Source organism: Schistocerca cancellata, chromosome 2, assembly GCF_023864275.1.
Source record: "Schistocerca cancellata isolate TAMUIC-IGC-003103 chromosome 2, iqSchCanc2.1, whole genome shotgun sequence".
Lineage (NCBI taxonomy): Eukaryota > Metazoa > Arthropoda > Insecta > Orthoptera > Acrididae > Schistocerca > Schistocerca cancellata.
Window position 1 is genome coordinate 930,974,332 of NC_064627.1, and position 24,481 is coordinate 930,998,812.

Consider the following 24,481-nt stretch of genomic DNA (forward strand, 5'->3'; position numbering starts at 1 on the left):
TTCTTTACAAACTTCGCGAAGTCTTGTAACAGTATATCGTTGTAGTCGATAAGCAATTTGTTCTAGTAGAACAGCAGTGTATCTTTCCATTTTGCTCTTCTATTTATTACAAAAAAAATTATTAGCTTTTAAAAAAATACTTTTTAATACAATGATAATTATTTAATAGATGGACAAGGATTATTATTCAATAAATAATTAATCAAAAAGAGAATTAGTTTAACTGTCAATTAGTGTTTAAATGAATTAGTTTACTATTTAGTTTAACAATCAATTAGTTTGCTGTTCTATTTATCACAAAAAAAATTTATTACATGTGTGTTAATTATTTTTATTTATAACATGATAATTATTTAATAGATGGATAGATAATCAATCATAAAGGATTATTATTAAAAGTTAAAGCTTTCTTATTCTTAATATATTCTAAGGTACATTTCTTACCTTTATTATTATGTTTATCTTTCTGTGAATGACTTATGTAAAAACAATTTAAATCTTTAATTTCTTGACAAATTTTACATTTCTATTTTTCTTCACTTATAACTTCTTCATTATTCATTGTAGATTCATTTTCCATTTTCGTATGTTCTTCACTTGGATTTCATCTTAAATGTTCTTTAACATAATATTTAGAAACACTTTTTCCACATACATAAGGAATTAGTTTTTTATTGTAATTTTCTACATGATATTTATTTAACCATAGCCCACATATAGTTCTTCTCCATGAATTACTGCTAATCTATCAATAAATTGTCTAGCATTATTCATCCAAACATATTCAATTGATTTATCTGTATACTTTTTAATTAAACTATACCCTTTTTCTCAGGTGCACTAGATTTTGTTTTATTTTCTGCCATTTTGGTTTGATTATTTGTTCATATTTCTCACTTCTACTTGATTTAGGTTTATTAGAATTAGGATCATAATTTTGATATATAGCATTTGTTAATATTAAGATGTCTTCATAATGATCAAAGGCATTTTCTTCATATTCATCTTCAACATTTGTATAAGTCAGGTGTTTCATTAAGTCATCAGTTGCTTTATAATTTTTTCCATTGATTAAGATGTTGTCATTGTTAAATTTAACTTCACAAACTACTATATAGTGTCTACCATTTTCAAAACGTAATCCAAAAGCTTTATCATTGATAGAACCAATTATTGTTCGACCTATATATGTCTTTTGAGGTTAAATCAGTTTTTGATCAATTTTAATTTCTCCTTTTCTTCTACATTTTTTTTTCGTGTTTGTGGTGATGAACTTTAAGTATTAAATAAACTTTTTTTACATGAAGATTCTGAAGGTGTTGATGGAATAGGACAAATATCATTGTAATTTTCTTAATGGTGATAAGGCACCATTTGCTTTTCAACTTCTCTATTTTCTTCAATTGCTTTCAGAACATTATCTCCTAATCCTTCAATACCTTGTTTTACTTGTTCAATAGCATCAATAACAGGTTGATCTTCCTTTTCATATTTTTCATATTCTGTTCTCGGTTGCTTTTTCCAAAACTAAAATTGTTATTTTAATTCTTTGGCGTTCTTTCTATTTTGTTTATCTTTGTGTAACAACCTTTTCATCATACTTTGCAAACATTTATTAAGGAAGAAAGAACATTGATTATGTTTAACATTTCATTTTTATATTTAACATTTATGTTTAAGGTTTATGTTTAATGTTTATGTTTATAAAAATTAATAAGGTGATGTGTTTTCCTTATACATCTATCATAATAATAACAACCACATGTGTCTGGTCCACATGTAGCATTATCCTTACATCATGAACTATTTGTAAATTGTTGATCATAAATTGACTCTACTTTTTTGATTTTTCATTTTTTTTTAAGTAATCAAGAGCTTCTTTAAATTCATTTATATGTTCAAATAAAACTACCTCATCATGGTCTAAGTGTCCATTTATTAGAGTTAAAAGTAATTAAAGATTTATAAAACGATGAATTTTATTTCTGAACCTACTTCCATTTGGTTTTCTAGTCATGTCTATTGTGAAAAATCCAAACTTATCATTCCAACATTTACTACACATTTCTTTATAATTATCAAACTTTAAATTTCCACCAACAAATTCATGACAAATATGATTTAAATTGGTATCATCTTGTCTTCAAATAGTGCAGTCATTTTATCTGGAAGATAAATGGGACTGTTCTCACTAGAGTGTCAACAAAAATGACACTTTCATTGTAATAATTGAAGGTCAAAAAGTTGTGAAAGTGAAGAGTTACATGATGAGCAGTGTTAATGAAACTTTTGCGATTTTTAAGAGCAACTGTACAACTTCATATTTTGGAAGATCAAAATTGTATGCACTACGACCTAAGTGGGTAGTTCCACACCCACTTAGAGATGTCTGTTTATGTGTGTACTGCGCGAATTTTGAACTTTGTGTGGTAGCTTTGAAGAACTTACTGGAGCACATGATATATGACGCCTTGGTTGGGTGTGTCAAGTCATTAGTAGTCTGTGACATAGAGCAAGAAACTTGTTTGTTTCATGAATGTGGTGACTACCCTGGAAAGGGAGGACTGTCTTCATAGACACTTGTCCTGGAAGATGTAGCAGATAACTCTGCAGAAATTACATACGTGACATGGGAGGAAAATAAACTAATTAAGAAAACTGTTGCCTTTGACAGTTTCATTGATGAACTTGGTAAATGGTCAGTGAAAGCAGTAACACACCAGCATCTGAAGAAATTGCAACAACAACACATTGCAGAAGTGAAATGGTGTGTACAGGCTGAAGAACTGTGTTTAGTGCTTCACTGTGATTTTGCTGAGAATTGGTCTGTAATTCTCCCACAAGAGTATCATTGGAGTAATGACCAGGTTTCAATTCTTTTAGGAGTGACATAGTTTCAAAACAAGACCGCAAGTGTTGCAATAATAAGTGATCACACAGGACATGACTCAGCACATGCTTTGCTAGCAATGTGCAAAATTCTTTAAGTGTAAACAGGGGTGGAGAAGATCATCATTATTTCTGATGGTGCTCCTAGTCATTTTAAAAGTCATTACCAGCTGTTTGAATTGAGTAAGTCGCTTGTGCCCACTGACTAGGTATACAGTGCTACTGGTCACGGGAAGGGGTCTTGTGATGGTGTAGGAGGCCTGCTGAAGCACCATGCTACAAAACATAATCTTTCCTGACCAAACACAGCTGTGATTCAGAATGCTGAGGATTTTATGAGGGTCATGAAATCTTAGACATCCACAGCCCTCATTCTTTTGTCCAAAGAGGAAATCAAAGAATTCTGTGAGCACAAAAAAGAAGAATGGTCCAAACAAACTACTCCTGTGAAAGGAATTCAGAAGACACATTTTTGGACTCAAAGTGATGGGGGAACTTATATTGCACGCACTTTAAAGAGCAAGAAAGAAGAAATTTTGTTCGTTTGGCCAACACTTCAGAAACAGCAGGAAAATATTCAGATTCACAACCTGAGAAGGGGGATGTTTGTGGCATGTGTGTGGGACTGTGAGTGCTGGATTGCAGAGATTAATGACACCAGTTATGAGTTGAACGAAATTGCAGTGAACTTTATGCTATCACATTTACCAGATGCTGGATACAGGTTTCCAGCTGAAGGACAGCAACAACACCATCAGTGCTCACTTCCTGTTTACAATGTTTTGAAAATTGTAAATGCTCCAGTTCCTATTGGTTCAACAGGAAGGCATCACTCTATATCAAAGGAAGATACTGAAGTGTGGTGTAATAACTTCAAGTTGAATTTCAAGGAAGATGCAATACATGAAAGTCACAGATCAAGTAAACAGAGTGAGACTTGTGTACACTTTAACAGTCAAATCATCACTGAGTCCAAGTCTAGTGGCCACTGGCTGGCTGACCACTTAGGTGGCGCTGCTGCTGCATGGCTGGCAGACAGTGCCACGTGTAGAGAACACTCGTAACTGCGCGGTGGTGCTTTGAAAGATCGGCAAGTCACAACACATTCCCCCCTTTGAATTTTTTGCACAGGTCTTGATGGAGGTGGCCTGTAGATTGCTAACGTCCATAGGTGTTGTTTGACTGGCCATAAAGTCTTGAGGAGGAGGCTTCCCATATTGACGGAAGTGTCCCTGATTATAACAGGTTGAGATGACAGGAGACGTGGTGGTCGAATCCGCTGGGGCCTCGTGCACCAATCTGCCCATTGCTGCAAGTCCGGTTATTATAACAGGAGACATGGGCGATGTGTCCACGTCCATAGGAGAAGGAGGCAAGTAGAGTTGCTCCGACAGATGATGGTCATCTGGTTCATGCATGGGCATGTTTCCTGGTGGCATCAGTTCTTGTGCTGGCACCGACATGATGGTGAGAGGACTGCATTGTGAGTGATGAGAGAGTCCAGTATCCCGAGCGTCAGGTAGAGCTGAAGGTGGTGTAGCGGCATCCGGAACAGGCGTTGCTGGCAGACGAGGCCGAAGCTGGTCCAAATGACACACTGCGACACCCGTGTCCATCTGGATTTCATACAGGTGTTGGCCACAGTGTTGTCAGATGCGGCCAGGACTCCATTTTGGCCGCCTGCCATATCCCTGTACCCATACAAGGTCGTCGGCGGTGAATCGGCCAAGCAAAGGCACTTGCAGCCGTGAGGTGGAAGGCCGCAGAAGATGAAGTAGTGTGTGGGGCGGTCAGCCATGTAAGAGCTCAGCTGGGCTGTGGTGGCCCATGGGGGTGAAACGGTAAGAAGCCAGAAATTGGAGAAGCGCATCATCAGCAGAAGAAGTCAGGAGTTTCCTCATCTGAGCCTTAAATGTGCGGACCAGTCGTTCAGCCTCACCGTTTCACTGTGGATGTAACGGAGGGGCCGTGACATGCATGACGCCGTAACGGGCACAAAAATCCGCAAAATTGGAAGAGGCAAATTGCGGACCATTATCAGTAACAAGAGTAGAGGGAAGGCCTTCCAAAGAGAAAATGCAAGCTAGAGCATTGGTGGTTGCCACGGTGGTAGGCGACATGCAACGGACAATGAAAGGAAAGTTAGAGTAGGCGTCAGTAACGAGAAGCCAATAAGTACCTAAAACAGGTCCCACAAAGTCAGCATGAATACGCTCCCAGGGTTTCTCAGGTGAAGGCCACGGAGACGAGGATGACTTTGGGGCGGCGGCCTGTGACGCACAAGGGCCGCAGGCAGTGACCATGTGTGTGATTTCAGAGTCGATGCCAGGCCAGTACACATGACAGCATGCCAGAGATTTTGTGTGAGACACACCCCAGTGGCCTTGGTGAAGGAGGCACAAGACCGAAGCACGCAAAGACGCAGGTACCACAACACGCGGCGAAGCATTTTTGGTGGAAAGAAGGATAACACCACCCCTAGCCGTGAGGCACTAACACAAAGCGTAGTAGTTCTGCAATGGATCAGAAGTCTTAGTGGACGGACGATCTGGCCAACACTTCTGAATACAGTGTAAAACCCAGGAGATGGTTGGGTCCAAACCCGTAGCAGCCGCCAGCCGGTCCCCGGTGATGGGGAACCCATCCACAACCTGCTGCTCGGCAACATCCACGTGGAAACACAGAAGTTCGTCCCTATCGAATGCCAGATCAGGACCCATGGGAAGGCAAGACAGTGCATCAGAATTCGCATGTTGAGCTGTCGGCCAGAAATGAATCTCATAATTGAAACGAGACAAGTAAAGAGCCCAACGCTGGAGGCGGTGTGCAGCCCGTTGATGGATGAAACAAGGAAACAATTGGTTTGTGATCCGTAACAAGATGAAATTTGGATCCATAGAGAAAAACACCAAACTTATGGAGAGCATAAATAATGGCCAAAGCTTCTTTTTCAATTTGAGAATACTTTTGTTGGGCACCTGTGAGCGTTTTGGAGGCATAAGCTATGGGTTGTTCAGAACCGTCAGGAAAACGGTGCGCAAGGACTGCACTGACCCCGTATTGAGAGGCGTCCGTGACAAGGACAAGATGTTGGCTAGGTCGATAAGTAGCCAGGCACTGGGCCTGTTTCAGCATAGTCCCCAATTTCTGGAAAGCTGCATCGCATGATGCGGACCAGTGAAAAGGCACATTTTTATGCAACAGGCGATGGAATGGCTGAGCCCCTGAAGCAGCAGATGGTAAAAACTTGTGATAGTATGCTATTTTCCCCAAGAAGGCCTGCAGTTCCTTAACAGATGTAGGGCGAGGAAGAGCTTCGATTGCAGCAAAAGTTTGCTGAAGTGGACGAATACCATCCCGAGAGAGTTGAAACCCCAAGTACTTGATAGATGCCTGAAAAAATTTTGATTTCTGAAGATTACACTTAAGTCCAGCAGTCTGTAAGACATGAAAAAGTGTGCGGAGATTTTGAAGATGTTCGTCAGTGGTGGAGCCAGTGACAACAATGTAGTCCTGGTAATTTATACACCCAGGGACAGTGAGCAATAATTGTTCCAAGAATCACTGAAAGAGAGCAGGGGCGCTGGCAACTACGAATGGCAATCGTTGGTATTGATAGAGGCCGAAAGGCGTGTTAAGGATCGGAAACTGCCGGGAAGCAGCATCGAGAGGAAGTTGATGATAAGCTTCTGACAGGTCAAGTTTAGAAAAATACTGGCCTCCAGCAAGTTTAGTGAACAATTCTTCAGGTTGAGGCATAGGTTTTTTTTTTATTCGTGTCAGAAGCACCATGGATACAGGAATATAAAAAATTGAATAGCACACAGAAAAAAATTAATTAATTACAGGCATATGAAAATATATACATATATAAATATATATACAAATATGTGTGCACAGAAACAAAATGTTATAGGCATTTGGCCCATAAGCGGGCTACGTCGACAGCATTTGGAGTTGCCAACATCAGATCCTCTAAAGTGCAGTGTGAAGGACATTCAGGGCAGTTATACATGTGCTGGGTCATCTGCACCTCTCCACAGTCGCAGAGATTAGATGTTGTAGAATATCCCCACTTCAGAAGGTTATCTCTTCACCGTGCAGTGTTGGTGCATAGCTTGTTTAGTGATCTCCAGACCACCCAGTCCTCATTGTAGCCTGGTGCCAATTCTTCCTTTGGTTCCATCCAGTGCCCTTCTCCCGACCGCTTCCATCTCTCCACCCTATATCCAGGTTGGTCGCTAAAATCTTCGGTTGCTCTGAGAAAACTGTGTCTAGATTTCAAGCGTTTGGTGGCTGGCTGAGTTTTGTGGAGGAGGTGGCTCTCTGCCATCTCAGCCCTCGCTCTTTCACTATAGGCTGCTGCTTCTCTTCGCACTGCAGGAGGTGCAATCCCAGCAAGATGGTAGAGCTTGTCTGTTGGCGTCAGTTTCAGACATCCAGTGATGAGCCTGCAGGTCTCGTTCAGAGCAATGTAGACCTGTTTAGCGTGGGTAGAGTTGTACCAGACACTGCTTGCATATTCGCCTGCTGGGAAGCAAACTGCTAGTGCTGTGGTCCTCACTACCTCTGGCTTTGCGCCCCAGGAGGAGTTCGTTATTTTCCGAAGAATATTATTTCTGCCACTCACCTTCATTTTGGTGTTAATACAGTGCTGTTTATACGTCAGAGCCCTGTCTAGCGTTACTCCTAGGTATTTGGGGTTAACGCAGTGTTCGAGGAGTGTGTCCTTCCAGAAGACACGCAGCTTACGGGATGCCTGCTTGTTACGGAGATGGAAGGCGCAAACTTGTGTTTTGCTAGGGTTCTGCTTGAGTTGATTGTCGGCGTAGTACTGACAGAGCATGTCTAGCGCATCCGTGAGCTTTGTCTCAACATCCTCAAAGGAGTCACCCTGTACGGCCATAGCACGGTCATCGGCGTAGATATAGTTTTCCGTACCAACTGGCAGTAGTTGATCGTTGGTGTAAGTAAGGGTGCCAGTACGCTGCCCTGAGGGAGACCATTTTTCTGGGCCCGTCACCTGCTATGCATCCCTTGGAATTCCACAGAGAACCTACGGTTCTCTAACAGACTTCTAACTGTGGATGTGAATTTAAAGTCCCTGGTAATGGCATACAGCTTCTTCATTAGCAGACGTAAGTTGACGGTGTTATATGCGGCTGTCAAGTCTATAAAGGCAACACCGGTTATTTTCCGGTTCTCATAGCCGTCTTCAATCAGCTTCGTGAGGTTAATTACCTGAGATGTAGTGCTTTTCCCTGGGCGGAAACCTGTTTGTTGGGGGATTAGGTAGGGTTCTATGGCACTGGAGAGGCGATCCTGGAGTATTCTTTCAAAGATTTTAAAGATATGGCAGAGAAGTGATACGGGTCGGAAATTTCTGGGGTCATCAGCATTTTTGCCTGGTTTTAAAATGGCAATAACTTTAGCCTTCCTCCAGATTGTGGGAACCTGTCATGTTTCCATACAATTGTTAAACAGTTTCAGTAAGCATTGTTTAACGTTGGGACCAAAGTGTTTAATCTGTTCAACAAAAATCCCGTCCAGGCCCGGGGTCTTCCTTAGCTTGCATTTCGCTATGGCTTTGTCCAGATCTGCCATTGTGAGAGGGGTGGTCAGAGTTGAATTTTCTTGGTGTTCAATCCTGTCTATTTTGGTTTCCGACTTCCTGATTTTGGTGTCGGGTTTCCCATTCTTGAGAAGCTGGTGGGCTATTTGGTCGGCTGTGACGGGAGCATGTCCTGGAGAGAAAGTCGGATCATTGTTGAGATGTTTAAGGAGTGTCCAGGCTTTCTGACTGCTCCTTTTCATGTCCAATTCCTCTATTGTCCTCAGCCATTTCTCTCTCCTGGTTTTAGCTAGTGACTCGGTTAGCTGCTCGCCCGCAGTGATAGTTTCCACGGATAGAGGGCTTGCATCAAACAGTGTCAGGTATTGCTGCAACTGGTCCTCTAATTCTGGCATAAGGCCTTCAACATAATTGCTTCTGCATCCTCTAGGGATCGATTGCTTGGAGCACCACTGCACAGCCTTCACGAAATTGTCATAGAATCTTGGTTCAGGTGGTAGGTTGTTCACAGAATCTTCCATGAGGTTTTGAAAGGTTGACCATTCCGCTTTCTTAAAATTGTACCTACGGCGAAAAGGTACGCTATGGGGTTTAACAACAGATGTGATCTGGCACATTATTGGATGGTGCTGGGTGTTTGGTATTGGTGAGCAAACTCCTTTTGAGCATTGGGATGTTACTTGATGGCGAGGCATAGGGTAAGTGTCGATAAGGCATTGAGCATTTACAATGGCTTTGAAATCACCACAGAGACAAATATCACCATTTGGCTTAGCAACAACAATGACAGGAGAGGACCATTCACTGAAAGTGACAAGAAGCAAGAATCCTGAAGCAGTGAGACGATCCAGCTCCCGTTTGATCTGATCATGAAGGGTCACAGGAATGGGCCGAGCCCAAAAAAACTTAGGCTGAGCAGTGGGTCTGAGCGTGATATGAGCTTCAAAGTCATTTGCATGGCCTAACCCAGGAGAAAAAAGGGATGAAAATGTCGTCGACAAGGAATCCAATTGAGCATAAGGACTAGCATCAGAGACGATATTGACAGAGTCATCTATGGAGAACACAAAAACGCGAAAGGCATCAAAACCAAAAAGATTCTCCGCGTTACTATGGTCGACCACAAATATGGGAAAGTGTGAACGACAGATTTGTAAGATACCTCAACATCAAATTGTCCCAAGAGAGAAATCTTCTGTTTATTGTAAGTCCGTAATTGCCTAGTGACAGGTGACAGGATTGGAGAACCCAACTGAAGATATGTCTGAGAATTGATGATAGTGGCAGCAGAACCAGTATCCACCTGCATGCGAACATCTCAACCAAGTATTTGGACAGTGAGGAATAACTTCCCTGAAAGGGAAGAAGTACAATTGACAGACAACACAGAATCAGATTCAGCGTCATGTTCATGAACATCATGTATGCGGTCGGATTTGCAAACGGATGACATATGATCCTTTTTTTTGCATTTGTGACACACGGCCCAACGTTGTGGACAATCTTCTTGTGAATGTTTCGTAAAACAACGTGGACATGAAGGAAGTTGCTGTGGGTTTTGCTGCAGTTTCTTAGAGGTTTGTTTATGGTTAGGCCAGGGCTGCGTTTGGGAGCATACTGCGGCCACGTTGGCCGGTGGGGACATGCCACATGCTTCGTCAACATCGCACAGAGGTTTTATTTCCCTGACGTCGCCCCAAGCCTCTATTTGCGCTCCAGCAGCGTGAGAAATTTCAAAAGACTGAGCGATGGATAGGACTTCATCTAGAGTCGGATTTGCCAACTGAAGGGCACGTTGTTTGTCGGGTGCCGATCAGATAATAGCATCCCGTACCATGGAATCGGCGTAGGATTCTTTGTGAACTTCAGTAACAAATTGACACTTTCTACTGAGGCCGTGAAGTTCAGCAGCACAAGCGTGATAGGATTGATTCGGTTGTTTTTGACAACAGTAAAAGGCATCACAAGAGGCCACCACATGCGTTTGATTTTGAAAATAGATGGGCAAAAGTGAGCACATTTCATCAAAGGACAAAGACGGAGGATCTTTCAAAGGAGACAATTGCGACAGCAACCGATACATTTGAGGTGAAATTCATGAAAGAACAGAGACTTACATGTTTGTCAAGGAAGACGCAATACATGAAAGTCACAGATCAAGTAAGCAGAGGGAGACGTGTGTACACTTTAACATTCAAATCATAACTGAGTCCAAGTCTAGTGGCCGCTGGCTGGCTGGCCGCTTAGGTGGTGCTGCTGCTGCATGGCTGGCAGACAGCGCCGCATGTAGAGGATGCACGTAACTTTGAAAGATCGGTGAGTCACAACATGTGGAACACATTTTAACTGGCTAATTTCTGTACAAAACAGATTGCACAAAAGTTGTATAAATTGAAACCTTTAAGTCTTTGGACCTTTCACTACATTTTTCATCCATTTAAAATGCTTGAAAAATGAGGCTGTTACTCATCTTTCAAAAATAAAATTATGTTAAATAAGGCTAGGTTTTGATTTTTATGAGCCTGTTATGGGATAATGTGGTAATAAAACAGGTTTTATGTATGACAAAAATTTCAATTGTTTATAAAACCTGTTCAACCTAAACGCGGAAGCTCTCTTTTTCAGGGATTGTGGAACTATATCATACTAATCAACAGAAAAAAAAAATCAAAAGTTTATGGATTGGCATTTTGAAAAAAAAAAATCAATAAATTATAAAAAATGTTCAGAATGATATAGTAAAAGAACTTTGACATTTAAATCCAAATGTAGGATTTCTTTGTAATCATAAAGCAATTATCTTTCAAATAAAAAAATCCCAACAAAAATTTGCCAAAATTCGCACCTTCAAAATGGTGTTTGCAGTGTCATCTTTGGAGAGTTGAATCTTGGAGTAGAATTTTTTTTTTGGAGAAAACAAAAAAATACGTGTTCCTTACTTAGTCCTTCGTTTTAACATTTAATAACAACTGAGACTATGAAGGTAAGATTTTTTCTAGCCTGCCTGAATCGATATTTACTGTGCCTACAGAAAAATAGTTGAAACCTGAAATTGACATCAGTAAGATTTTTGGGGAAAATTTAGGTATTTTGAAAGGATTGGCAAATGGGATATGGAGGTGGAGTATTTCTTGCAGTAAACAAGAAACTCAAGTCCACCGAGGCAAAAATTGAAGCTGCATTTGAGATCGTTCAGCCAAGACTCAATATGAGGGGTACATATAAAATAATAATTGCATCCTTCTGTCACCCACCAGACTCATTTCTTGACATAACTGAAAACTTTAGAGAAAACCTCAGTTCAGTTTTGCGTAAGTTCCCCAGACACACTGTAATCAGCGCTGGAGACTTAAATCATCCAACAATTAACTTAATTGGAAAATTACAGTTTTGTTAGTGGTGTGCGTGATAAAACTTCCTGTGAACCTTTACTAAATGCCTTCTCTGAAAACTACATAGAACATCTTGTGATGGAAATACATTGGATGTAATGGCAACAAATAGGCATGACCTCTTTGAGGATGTCCACATCAAACCTGGGATCAGTGACCATAATATGGCTGTGGCAACAATGGTTACCAAAGTACGAAAGACAACTAAAACCAGCGGAAAGATATACATGTTCAGTAAACTAGATAAAAAACCAGTAGTGTTGTATCTTAGTGAGGAACTTTAAACTTTCAGAACAGGGCAGGAGCATGTAGAGGAATTCTGGCTCAAGTTTAAAAGAATAGTTTACCATCACTGGATAGATATGCACCCCGTAGAACAGTTCGTAATGGAAGGGAACCTCCACGGTATACAGTCGCTTCACCATCTCTCTGCCTATAGCCCTATGCTTTGTTTTACGTCTATTATTCCACAACACCAAAGAGTAACATCTTGGCAGACATTGACACAGCTCTACTCAAGTTGGATAAAGGTAATGCTACTGTTCTCATGCCACAGGAGGACTATATCAATGAGATCAATGTTTTATTGAGGGACTCAGTGTATCACAAAATCAGTAAGAGTCTTACCAATCAAGGGATGCGAAAAACTGGATAACTTCTATCTAACAGTTCTCAACCCAAGGAGGTCATTAAGAGCCTGAGACCAAACAGCTCAGTTCCATCTACTCTGCATGCACTGCTCAAGGTCCACAAAGAAGGTGTAACTTTAAATTCTATAGTAAGCAATATGGGGGCAGCCACCTCTTGATTTGGCCAAATACTTGGCGTCTTTACTGAAAACCATTGTAGGCAAGTGTCCACATCGTATAAGAAATTCTAGTGATTCTAGTGACTTCAGTCACTCAAGCTGGAAGCAATGACCTGATACTTTCAATATTCTTTCACTTTTTACAAATACGCCTCTGGTGGACTCACTGCATTGAATCAGCAATAGGTTTGGGGCTGACATTACAGATTTATTTGAGCACACTCTCTCCTCAATGTACTTCTTATGTAACAACAAGCTTTTTGAACACTCTGACAGTGCTACCATGGGGAGCCCTTTGTCTCCCCTGATGGCCAATCGTTTTATGGAAGATTTTGAGGAGCAAGCACTTGCCTCAGCTATTTTAAAATCAGCAGTGTTTTGGTGGTACATTCATGACACTTTTATAGCTTGGCCTCATGGCTTGGACATTCTCCAAAAGTGTCAGCAACATCTGAACTCCATACATGAGAACATGGAATTTACTGTGGAGATGGAGAAAAATGAGTGCTTGTCATTTTTAAACACTTTGGTGCAAAGGAAGAGCGATGGCATATTGGACATTTGGTGTTTCGAAAGCCCACTCATAAAGACCTGTATCTGCAAGTTACTAGTTGCCACCATCTGGCACAAATGATGGTCTTTCTAAAGGCCTTAATCGACCAAGAACATGTCATCTTGGATGCTAATGATCTGTAAATGGAACTGGACCATTCGCAGACTGTGTTGGAGAACAATGTATATGCATCCCAGCAAGCACAGAGAGTGCTACAGACACACAAATGACAAGACAAACAAAAGGATGAGGCATTATTTACCATACACTGGAAATATTTCAGCCAAAATAGTCAGAATATTAAGAAAACATAAAGTTAAAGCAGTTTTTCATCCTCCTCCTGAAATGTTGGCACTACTGGGATCTGTTAAAGATGACTTAGAGCTGTGCAATGCAGGCGTTTACAGAATTCTGTGTGAATGCAGAAAATCTTACATAGGACAAATGACATGCACAGAGCAGAAATGCACCATAAAACGTCAGTGACATACTTGCCTCTAAGGTATGTACGTCAACTGTAACTTCCAGTACCGAGTTTTGGAGCTATGTGTGAGTTCATGGTATCATGGATTCCTTTTGAACTATATAGACCAAGTTAAATTCCCATTTGTGATTTTAACAGAATCATTTCTGTATCACAGAACATAATATTCTTTAGCTGATGATGATAAGCATCAAAATAACAGAAAAGGAAACCTCTTGATTTGACTAGCGCTCAGAGAGTTTGGCTATCAAAAGTGACGTGAGTGAGATTTCCTGTCATCTTGGTTACTGTCATCCATGGAAGATTGTATCTGTGGGGGCTCACCTCTGTAGGTGGTTGTCCTTCTTTGTTTCCTGAAGTCAGTGGCTAAGTGAGTGGCTGGTACCTCTGTATGGTGATGTGGAATGGCCATTGCATGTTGGGGAGTGACCTTGTCCAGGGTACGTCGATGAGCTCATTGCACAGGTTGACTATAATTTTCTGCAGTTGATTATCATGAATATAAATGTTGTCATGATTGATGTCTCCTGACATTGTAGTCATCAAAAACTTGCCTTCTTTCTCTGCAGTAAAACATGTCCAGGGCATCCATAGGGAAAACTTCCTGGCATGTTGTCTTCTGTCCTCCAGTTGTCTGTTCTTCTGTGTAGTGATGTACTTCATGGAGGAGATGGTTGCATCAGTATTGTTCAGACGCTTTGATGACTGTTGAGTTGGTTGAGTCGTTTCCTCATGGTACATTCAACTAGATATACCTCTTCTTGGCATTCTGTATTACTTCCTGACATGTGGAGTTGACATTCATGGCTACTATCTCTTGTATACTTGGTCCAATATTTTTGGGTGGCATACATTGTCATATTTCTTCTTTTACTGTGTGGTCCATAAGAGAGATGAGCTCATGGCGGTCTTCCAAAACTGCCATAGGAACTGCATTTTACAATCAGTCATACCATATTCATCACACTTTCCTGCTGCATTTCCTCAATTCGCTGGCACCCCTTGACAAATTCCTTGGGTTTTATAAGATGCTTTACCAGAAGAGCTTTGTACATGACTTGTGTGACTCCTTTGATCAAGTGTGAGATTTTATTAGCTCCTGTCACATTCAGATTCATGATGAAGCACAGGGCCAAAATATTCTGTATGTATGACTTGCTTTCCCATGTTGAACCCCCTTTTTCTGGTGCTCTCCTGTTAAGCAGACTTACTGCTGATTTCGGCACACATTTTCTTCAGTGTGGCCTGAAATTTCTCCCAGCTATTGAGCTTCTCTTCATTGTTCTCAAACCACTGCTGGACTGAGACTTCCAAATAAAACTACACATTTGCCAAACAAATCAAGTCATCCCACCTGTTGTATTTGGAGACATGGTAGAATTCTTTTAACCATTTTGCCTGGTCCTGAGCAGGATCTCTGGGAAACACTGATAGATGCCATATATACAGGTGAGCTACTGCTGTTTTGGAGTCCACACTTGTATTCCAGTTCCTGTCCATGTAGTTGACAGATTCTACAGTGCCTAATTGGAGCCATGATGATGTACATATTTTGAAGTGTCTGGCATCTCCATGAAACAATGTCATGTCAAGATCACAATCATGTCCAACTCTGAAGACATTTAGAACTGAAAGTAGGCCCTACATTTATTAATGACTCCAACATACAGCCATAACAGAACTGAGCGCACCTGGAGAGAGAGTGCAGGTATTTATACAAACATCAAATATTCCATAATACTGGCATATATACGAATGATGAATATTCCTGAATATACAGACATTGCAAGTGAAAGATATTTCAAGAACCTTCCAGAAATGATAATACTAAATAACAATAACTGCTAGTGCTTGGGTTTGAAATGGCAACTGGCATCACACCCAAACAACGCCACACCCAAACAATGCCAATCACTAGGCCACATTGCATGCATCACGGCTTGTGGCAATACCATTTGTATCAATTCCTATATCATTGTATATGGTGAGATACAAGGATGCTGTATAAATTGAATTGAACTGAATTGAGTTTATGTGCAAAAAATCATGTAGGCATACAATCAGCATTAGTTTACCTGAAATTTAGGCCATGTGGTGCTCCAAATAAACCTTTATTACATACATTGCATTGCAGCCCCTGCTGTGTCATAATGTTTTCATAGTGATAGCCAACTTCGTCAGATAGTCCATCGTCACTGTTGCCACTGTCTGCTGATGGATAAATGGTGATAATTTCATAAACAGGAGTCATTATTTTCAAAAAAAAGTCTTCAATTTTCTTCCAGTTATTGGTCTAATCTAACACCATTGAAGTTCCATCAACAAATTCAGTGTCAAATTTTTTTCGACATTCTCCTTTATCCATTGTACACATCACATCTAACTTTTTGTGTATGGATCCATGTATGACAGCTGGCTGATTTTAAATTTAATGTGTAAATTGTTGCACATTTTTAGAGAGAGAGAGAGAGAGAGAGAGAACCAGATTAATGAGGACCAAATACATGAGGTTCCACTGTATTCTGGCTTGGGGAAAAGACCATTGGGATTTGTACACTGCAAGAACTCAGGCAAAGACTTATAAGCAATAGAACATGCCCAGTTACTTCTGTGCCTGGTCATTCATCATTTTCATGTGATTTTGTACCACATTGGTGTAGGATTGGCATGTTATTAACAGATGTGGCACAGTTAATTTAAAGGATGCCTGGATGCTCTTCCTGCTGCCATCCCATTAGCCAGGGACGGAATGTGTATCCTAACTGTATGTGTCATGTTATCTATGTGAAAAAGACAAAAAGGTTTTTCTAAATTCTTTGCAAATTCTGTAACTGAAGCAGAACTTGAGCACAAGTACAATATTCACATAATGAAAAATGGAAAAGCACCTGAAAACCACATCCAAACTGGGTGTCCATTGTCATTAAGTCTACCAAGTGGATTCAGACCAGCACCTGCATACCTCCCTGTTCCAGAAACAGTGCTTTAACACACATGGCCATCAGGGCAGGTCTGTGCACACACATTGCTACATGAAAACTGGTTAATTAAACAATTGCATTTACCTTAGAATCTATCTCTGTCTGTTATCTTTAGGATTAGATTATAAACTGGTAGAGTAGACAAGTTAAATAACATAAAGTGGAGTGTAGAACTTTTATCAGAAGTGCAGCAAAAACCAGAGACCAAATATAATTAAATTTAGGACATTTGTTTCATTGCAGGACAAAGTGGGGGAAATTTTAGGTGAAATATTTATTATAAACAAACATTTTTTAAAAAAAGTAACTGACATGAAAATTATGTCACCAAAAAATAAACAGGATTTTTCCACTGATATTATTCGAATTTATTTATTTATCCACTGAATTATTCTTGTACAAGGCATGCACTTGGGTGATTCATGCGATACTGTTCTCACAGTCTGATTACAGAGTGACAGAAGTTCTTTGTGTAGAGTTACAGTACCATAATTAATAAATGATGTTTAATGTCAGAGCTTACAAAGGTAAGAGTGGTGAATTTTAATGTGGAAGTAGGACAAAAGCTTCAGTGGGGGACAATGACAATAATTGCAGAAATGACAGAGATTATAAATTAGCAGAACTGGCAAAGAAAAATATGTTTGTCTGTAACACACTCTTCCAGAGGAAAACAAATGTAAAACAGACTTAGCAATGGCTAAATAGAACTAAAAGTGAAAGTTATTATGTTTTGTAAAAATAATAAAGAAGTTGTGCAGAATATGACAGTCCTAAGAGTTCTAGTGAACATAGACTAGTAAGATGTGGAGTAAAATAGATACAAAGCTCAAAAGAAATTAACTCTTCATAAAGAATAAAGAAAATAGAGATTATAAGAATTTGTTTAAAAATAGGAGGTTATAACAGACCAAATAAAACAAGTTCTGTAGCTTATAAAACGAAGATGATAGAGACATAGATGGAAGGGGAAACTATTTAGCAAAGGTGTGTTTAGCCATTAGAAAAAGATGTTGCAGGCAAAGAAGGCAAATGTAAGTAAAATCTCAAATGTAACAAGTCACCTATAAAAAAGACAAGAGTTTCAAACAGATAATTATAGGAACATAATACACCATGGTGAATTAAATAAAAATATTCAGAAATATCTTTGTGAGTATATCTGAGGCTATAATGAAAATTATGAGATGAATGACAAACTCTGAGTAGTTATGATGGTGTGTCAGTAGTAGTTTATTTATTTCTTGCAATATATTCCATAAATCCAATATTGTGTGAGAGCATGTGTATGTGACTGCTGTAATTGTAAATTAATTATGTTTACCTTGTCCTTTATCATGTTTGCAAACGGTATACTAAAAATGATCTTTGGAGCAAATAAATAAACAAAATATGACATTTGTTTCATACTGAGAAGGACTGTGAAGCATGAATGTCATGACTGAAAAGATGCATTGTGAGGTAGTTGTTAATATCACTACTTGCGTAAAAAGATTATGACATGAGTGTCTTGGAAGTACTCCACATGCCCACTCTGACATTCTTTTTTTAAAGACTTTTTTTGATAGCAGTGAATTGTCTCAGAAAATGATTCCAAAACACCTCAGTGTATCAAATTAGTCAAAGTGGGCCAATTTTAGATATTGATGCCTCCAACTTTGGTTATTATCCAGATGGAAATTGATGCTGAGCTAAGCATTTTCAAGGTTTGGAGGTTATGGTGTTCCCAGTTCAGCCCATTACCTTTGTAGTCATGTCAGTTGCTGTTTAAAACACCCATTTTCATAACAAAATTGTGAAAGATTTTTCTTTCCTGTCCTATATATCTTTGACGGTGCTGAATACTAATTTCATGTTTGCGGCCTTATAGGAGGTCAGCATTACAATGAGAACTGTATGTGTGTAAAAAAAAAAAAAAAAAAAAAAAAAAAAAAAAAAAAAAAAAAAAAAAAAAAAGTTTTTGAAGGTGACTATTCTGTACAAAATTAAAGTAGATAAAATTTCCTACAAAATGCACTAGTCAGGTTTGATTTCTTGACGAGCAATATAGTCACTCAAAAGCAGCAATTTTTGGGCCCTTCCTTGAAAATGTTGTAATGCTCACTACCACCTCCTACAACTAGAAAAATATACATGTTATCAACTAAAACTCCTATGCCACATGAAAGTCCAGTAAATTTCCTACAAGAGACATCTGTAACATTTAATATTCTTAGAGGCAGGGAGGCAGCAGAAGGAAAACTACAGAAGATGTCTTCTGCACCTTACAGCCAAACAGTACCAGTCTGTCTCTCATTAGTATTTCATTTTCAATGTATTACACTTAAAAGAGTTTGTGTAGAAGGAACTGATGGGAAAACATGGTTGGCATAAAATTAACAAATGATATTTACAACATATTAGGTATTGTACACGACACAAAATAGAAAGAGAAATATCGAATCTGTATGTAGCAATGTATACATTTCACAAAATAAATGAATGTTGAGCCCAGGGTTGGTTCATTACCTTGAGTAGGTTGTCCGTTGGGAAATAAAGAAGGAATTTGGTGATAGAATATGGATACAAAAGACACGTAATTTGTATAGGGACCTATCACTGTATGAAGAAATACTTGTCTTAGTGTAATGCACAGTTTTTTCACTCATCTCCATTCGGCTGTTGGTGGCCCAGGCAATGTTTCTTGGCCATTAGAAGGTCCAGGTAAGATATAAACTGAAGATGCCTCACAGGAATGAGAGGTTTCAGTGTGGTAATGGGAGCCATCCTGTATTTTGTCAGCTACCATCCCCACTGCTCTGCATCCAAGCAGTTTCCAATCCACTGCTGCACCTGATGAAAAATTCTGAAGGTGTGTTGTTGAGTTGCAGTACAGTAAGAGGTGTGGAAGTCATGTTTTCTGTTGCTTTGTAGGCTGTTATCACACATTGCTTATACCTAGTTTGATGGGTGTTGTCATAATATATCAATGAAAAAAATCAATTTTTGAAAGTATAATGTAATTGGATGGATAAAAAATATATGTACCAAGTGGCGGCAGGAGAACACACATGTGAAGGGTATTGAAAATTGAAAACTTTCATAGCCAGTGGCTCATTCTTCTGGCACAAGGGTCAGAGGGGAAGGAAAATGAGTGAAGGAAAAGAACTGGCGAGGTTTAGGAAAAGGGGTATCCACCTACACACACACAGTTTCTCAGAACTCCACAGGTGGGAACTGACATTACATGTCCTTTGTTCTCACCACCCACCTGACCATAATCTGAATTAATTTCTTCAATCTTGGCACTTCTTCACAGTAACTATTCCTTTCTTCACTCTCTTTCATTTTCTGACCTGTTTATTTTTCACCACTTCCTTCCCACCTCTGTCACATACAATGCACTTAGCTTTTCATTCTTATTAACTTGTGTACGATGTTTTGGCAGTAATCTCTGTCTTATGTATTATCCTATCTTCAACCTTTAAACTCTCAGGTTTTAAAAATATCATCTTATGCAGTCCAGAGCAATCAGTCTTTTTTTCTCATTCCATCCTGTAAGTCTCCTCTCACCTGGATTTTTATTTTATTTATTTATTTTTTTTTTTTTTTGTGGCTTTTCCTAAACCTCACCAGTCCTTTTCCTTCACCTCTCTTCTTTCCTCTTCAATCTCTCCCCGAAAGCTTTCAAATTTCAGTACCTTTCGTATGTGTGTTCTCCTGCCACTCACTTGGTGAGCAGATTTTTTTATCTATCCAGTTACATTACATTTTCTCTATCATTAACATTTATCATTCTATTGAACAATGGAAAATTCAGGATGGAATATAAAAATACTATGGAAAGGAAAGTTGCTACTCACCGTATAGCAGAGTTGCTGCTGCAAATAGACATAACAAAAAGACTGTCACAAATAAAGCTTTCAGCCAGTAAGACCTTTGTCAAAAATAGATCTCACACACACACACACACATGCACAAATGATACACACATGACTGTAGTCTCAGGCAAGAGAAACCACACTGCAAGCAGCAGCACTAGAGTGCGTAATGGGAGTGGTGACTGGGTGGGGGTAAGGAGGATATTGGGGCAGGGATGGAGAGGGATAGTAGGGTAGGAGTGGCAGACAGTGAAGTGCTGCAGGTTAAACACATGGCAGGGGAGAGGTGGGGAGGGGTAGCGGAAAAGGAGAGAAGTAAAAAAACTGGGTGCGATGGTCGAATGAGGGCTGTGTAGTGGTGGAATGGGAACAGGGAAGGGGCTAGATGGGTGAGGACAGTGACTAAAGAAGGTTGAGGCCAGGAGGGTTACGGGAACATAGGATGAACTGCAGAGAGAATACCCACCTGTGCAATTCAGAAAAGCTGATGTCGGTGGGAAGGACCCATATGGCACATGCTGTGAAGCAGTCACTGAAATGAAGGATGTCATGTTTGGTAGCATGTTCAGCAACAGGGACCTTCCACAACCTGACTCTTTGCCTGGACCTGCAATACATCCTATGTTCCCATAACCCTCCTGGCCTCAACCTTCATTAGTCACTGTCCTCACCCATCCAGCCCCTTCCCTGTTCCCATTCCAGCACTACACAGCCCTCATTCCACCATCACACCCAGTCTTTTTACTTTTCTGGGTGGAGGTAACCAACTAACTAATGTCACTGTCCGCCACCTCTACCATACCCCTCCCCCTCCCCACCTCAGCCTCCTCCTTACCCCCATCCAGTCGCCACTCCCATCGTGCACTGGTGCTGCAGCTCGCAGTGTTGTTTTAATTGCCATCATGTGTGTGAGTTGTGTTTGCATGTGTGTGTGTGTGTGTGTGTGTGTTGTCTATTTTTGACAAAGGCCTTACTGGCTGAGAGATTTATTTGTGACAGTCTTTTTGTTGTGCTTATCTGTAACTCAGAATCTCAACTAAATGATGGGCAGCAACTTTCCTTTTCATAATATTGATATCATTCTAGTATTTTTTCAGTTGAAGAATAGCAACAACTCACTGTCCAGCTTGGACTTTCCATAACGCCTGACTCTTTACCTGGATCTTCTAATAGCCAAGAAACATTGCTGGGCTCCCAACAGCTAAATGAAGATGAGTGAAAAAACTGAGGTTGTTACACCTGTACAAGTATTTCTTCATATCTCGTTACATTCATGTTCAACTTAGATGTCTTTTGTGTCTATATTCTATCACTAAATGCCTTCCTTCTTTTCCAGACGGACAACCTACTCAAAGTAATGACCCAATCTTCGGCTGAACATTCATTATTTCGTGACATACATACATTACTGCATACAGATTCCATATCCATCTTTCTATTCTATGTCATGTACCTAATATGTTGTAAATATAATTTTTTAATATTTCTGTCAAACATGTTTTCCTATCAATTCATTCAAAACAACATCTTTTAAGCATAATACACAGAAAGTTTAGTGCCGATGAGAGATGGACAGGTGGGGGAGGTTTCATTTGGCTGAAAGGCACATAAAGCATTTTTCGTAGTTTTTGCTCTGCTCCTTGAGAATTTTGAATATTGCAGACGTCTCCTATGGGATATTTAATGTACTTTCTTGTGGTGTAGATTTTTTTTTGTTGATAACGTGTATATTTTTCTAGTTGTTGGGGGTGGTAGTGGGTGTTCTTGACATTTTCAGGGAAGGGTCAAAAATTGCGGCTTTTCAGTGCATTCAAGTGCTGATGCCACTTACCATAAAATCAGACCTGACTAGTACTCAATCTGAAACTGATGCTTATAAATAGCCTTATACAACACAGTCGCCAACATGTTTCACAAGTGTAGATCGACATGCAAATCGCCGAAGTGGCGTCAAATCAAAAGACTTGCGCCCGGCGAATGGTCTACCCAAAGGAAGGCCCTAGTCACACAACAAGTGTAGAGAATGGTTAGTGAGAAACTAGTTACTGGTAGTAAGAAATTGTCAGTCTGGTGTGCTAAAGTGTGCAAGATGAGACAGGTGGATCATGATTCATTAGTTCTCCTGTCTCAATACTAGTAATCCTTAAGTCCGTAGCCATTAATTAGCCACAGAGTATGCACTAGTCTTATGTTGTTTTTTTTATAGGTTTTAAGCTGTTTCATTTTGTCTTATGATTAATCTTACATACCATAGTCACCTTTAAATAAATCAAAACAGCTAGAACAAGAGAACTGCAGGGCATGAGTCATGGTTGGATAGCTCAGTTGATAGAGCACTTGCTTGCGAAAGGCAAAGGTCCGAGGGTTGAGTCCCAGTCTGGCACACCAGTTTTAATCTGCCAGGAAGTTTGAAATCAGCACACGCTCTACTGCAGAGTGAAAACGCATTCTAGTAGCTAGAACAATACTTTTCTTCCTTCTTCTGCTTTTATTTCTTTAAGAAAATGATATAAATGATATGTTTCTTCTCATTTATTATTGCCCCTTATGTACAAACCTAATTTCTCATATACATAGTGCTTCAGTGATACTTTATTTTTCAGTTGCTGCAGTACTGCTACTTGAGAGATAATTTTATTGAAGAAATTCCTGTAGAATTAATGAAAAATATGAAACATATCAAAAAGCTAGATGTGACAGGAAACCCTCTTTCTTCACTTCCTTCAGAAATAGAGGTAAACTACTCAAATGATTATTTTTATATGTTTGTGAAACTCATTATAACACTGGCACAAACTGTCATATTTTCAGCTAACATCATCAGTGAAAACACAGCTTGTGCTTCAGAAAACATTTAAAACACTGGAAAATCCCTTTACTGTAGTGATGTTTGCCTGTTTCCATAGCATTTTTCCATGTGAATTACGTCCTGGGATAATATTTCATCTAGCTCTGTCATATCTTTGCATTCACGTGCTGAAAGATTTGTAAATGTTTGTGAAAGACTTTAAATGTTAAATGTTCATTAACATGATAGAAGACCAAATGACACTGTCCATGTTCACTCAGTAAGAAATGAAACTCGAATCTACAGTGGTATCCCACATAAAATATTTTATCCTTATCACCAATACTCTCACACCTGTGATTTATTCATTGTAGCCATCAATATGAACTAAAGTGATTGTATGTGATAAAAGTAAATCAGTGTCTTAAGGCTTCCAGCACAGTATGTCTATTTTTTAGATCCATGGTTATTCCACAAAACTTTGACAATAACAACCACTAAATAAGGCATCAGTTAGTAGATTCATTTAGTGTCATCATCCATATTGATCTAATGCTTCACAAATTCTGATCTCATTCTCATGTAGGAGCCTATGAGCATGTGGTGCTGATGAAATCGACACCAACATCGATGCATCCATCTTTAAACTAAGCTAAGATTATCTTTGGCCTCTTCTGCCATGTCCAGTTCTTTGTGAGCCTTGCTTGTGTTTGGGTGAATAAATGAACTACTGCTAAATAGAGGATGTTTGGTGTAACTAATCCGAATCTCCCCCTCAAGGACAAGGAGAAAATTTCTCAGTCTGACACAGAGATCATTCTCTTGAAATAATATTGAGCACACAGAATGTTGTGCCATGCCTTATTGTGATCCAAATGTGATGATTTCCTTGTTAATTTTGAGTGTAAGGAAATGTTACACTGCTTAATTGTATCTCTTTTGTACAGGTTGGTACAGTAGAATTTAATTTTCTTATATAAATGTTTTATTCCACCTTTGAGCATATTTACATGCAATTTATATCAGTATTAACACAATAATAATAATATAAACTTGGACAAATGTTATTAACTACAGAATAATAATCCAATATGGATACAATACGTATTTATGCAAATATCAATAACAACAAAAAGTTTCCTAATGGACCAATT

The 24,481-nt window shown here is 39.4% G+C and overlaps 1 protein-coding gene across 3 annotated transcripts in view; it reads left to right on the top strand.

Annotated features, from left to right (window-relative positions):
* Window positions 1-24,481, top strand: part of LOC126162891 (leucine-rich repeat-containing protein 10-like) — a 150,080-nt gene that overhangs the window by 107,606 nt on the left and 17,993 nt on the right. For all 3 annotated transcript variants that reach the window (XM_049919695.1, XM_049919697.1, XM_049919696.1), the window contains exon 4: window positions 23,143-23,274. In XM_049919695.1, the coding sequence (XP_049775652.1) occupies window positions 23,143-23,274 (132 nt within the window). The remainder of the gene's footprint in view (window positions 1-23,142; window positions 23,275-24,481) is intronic.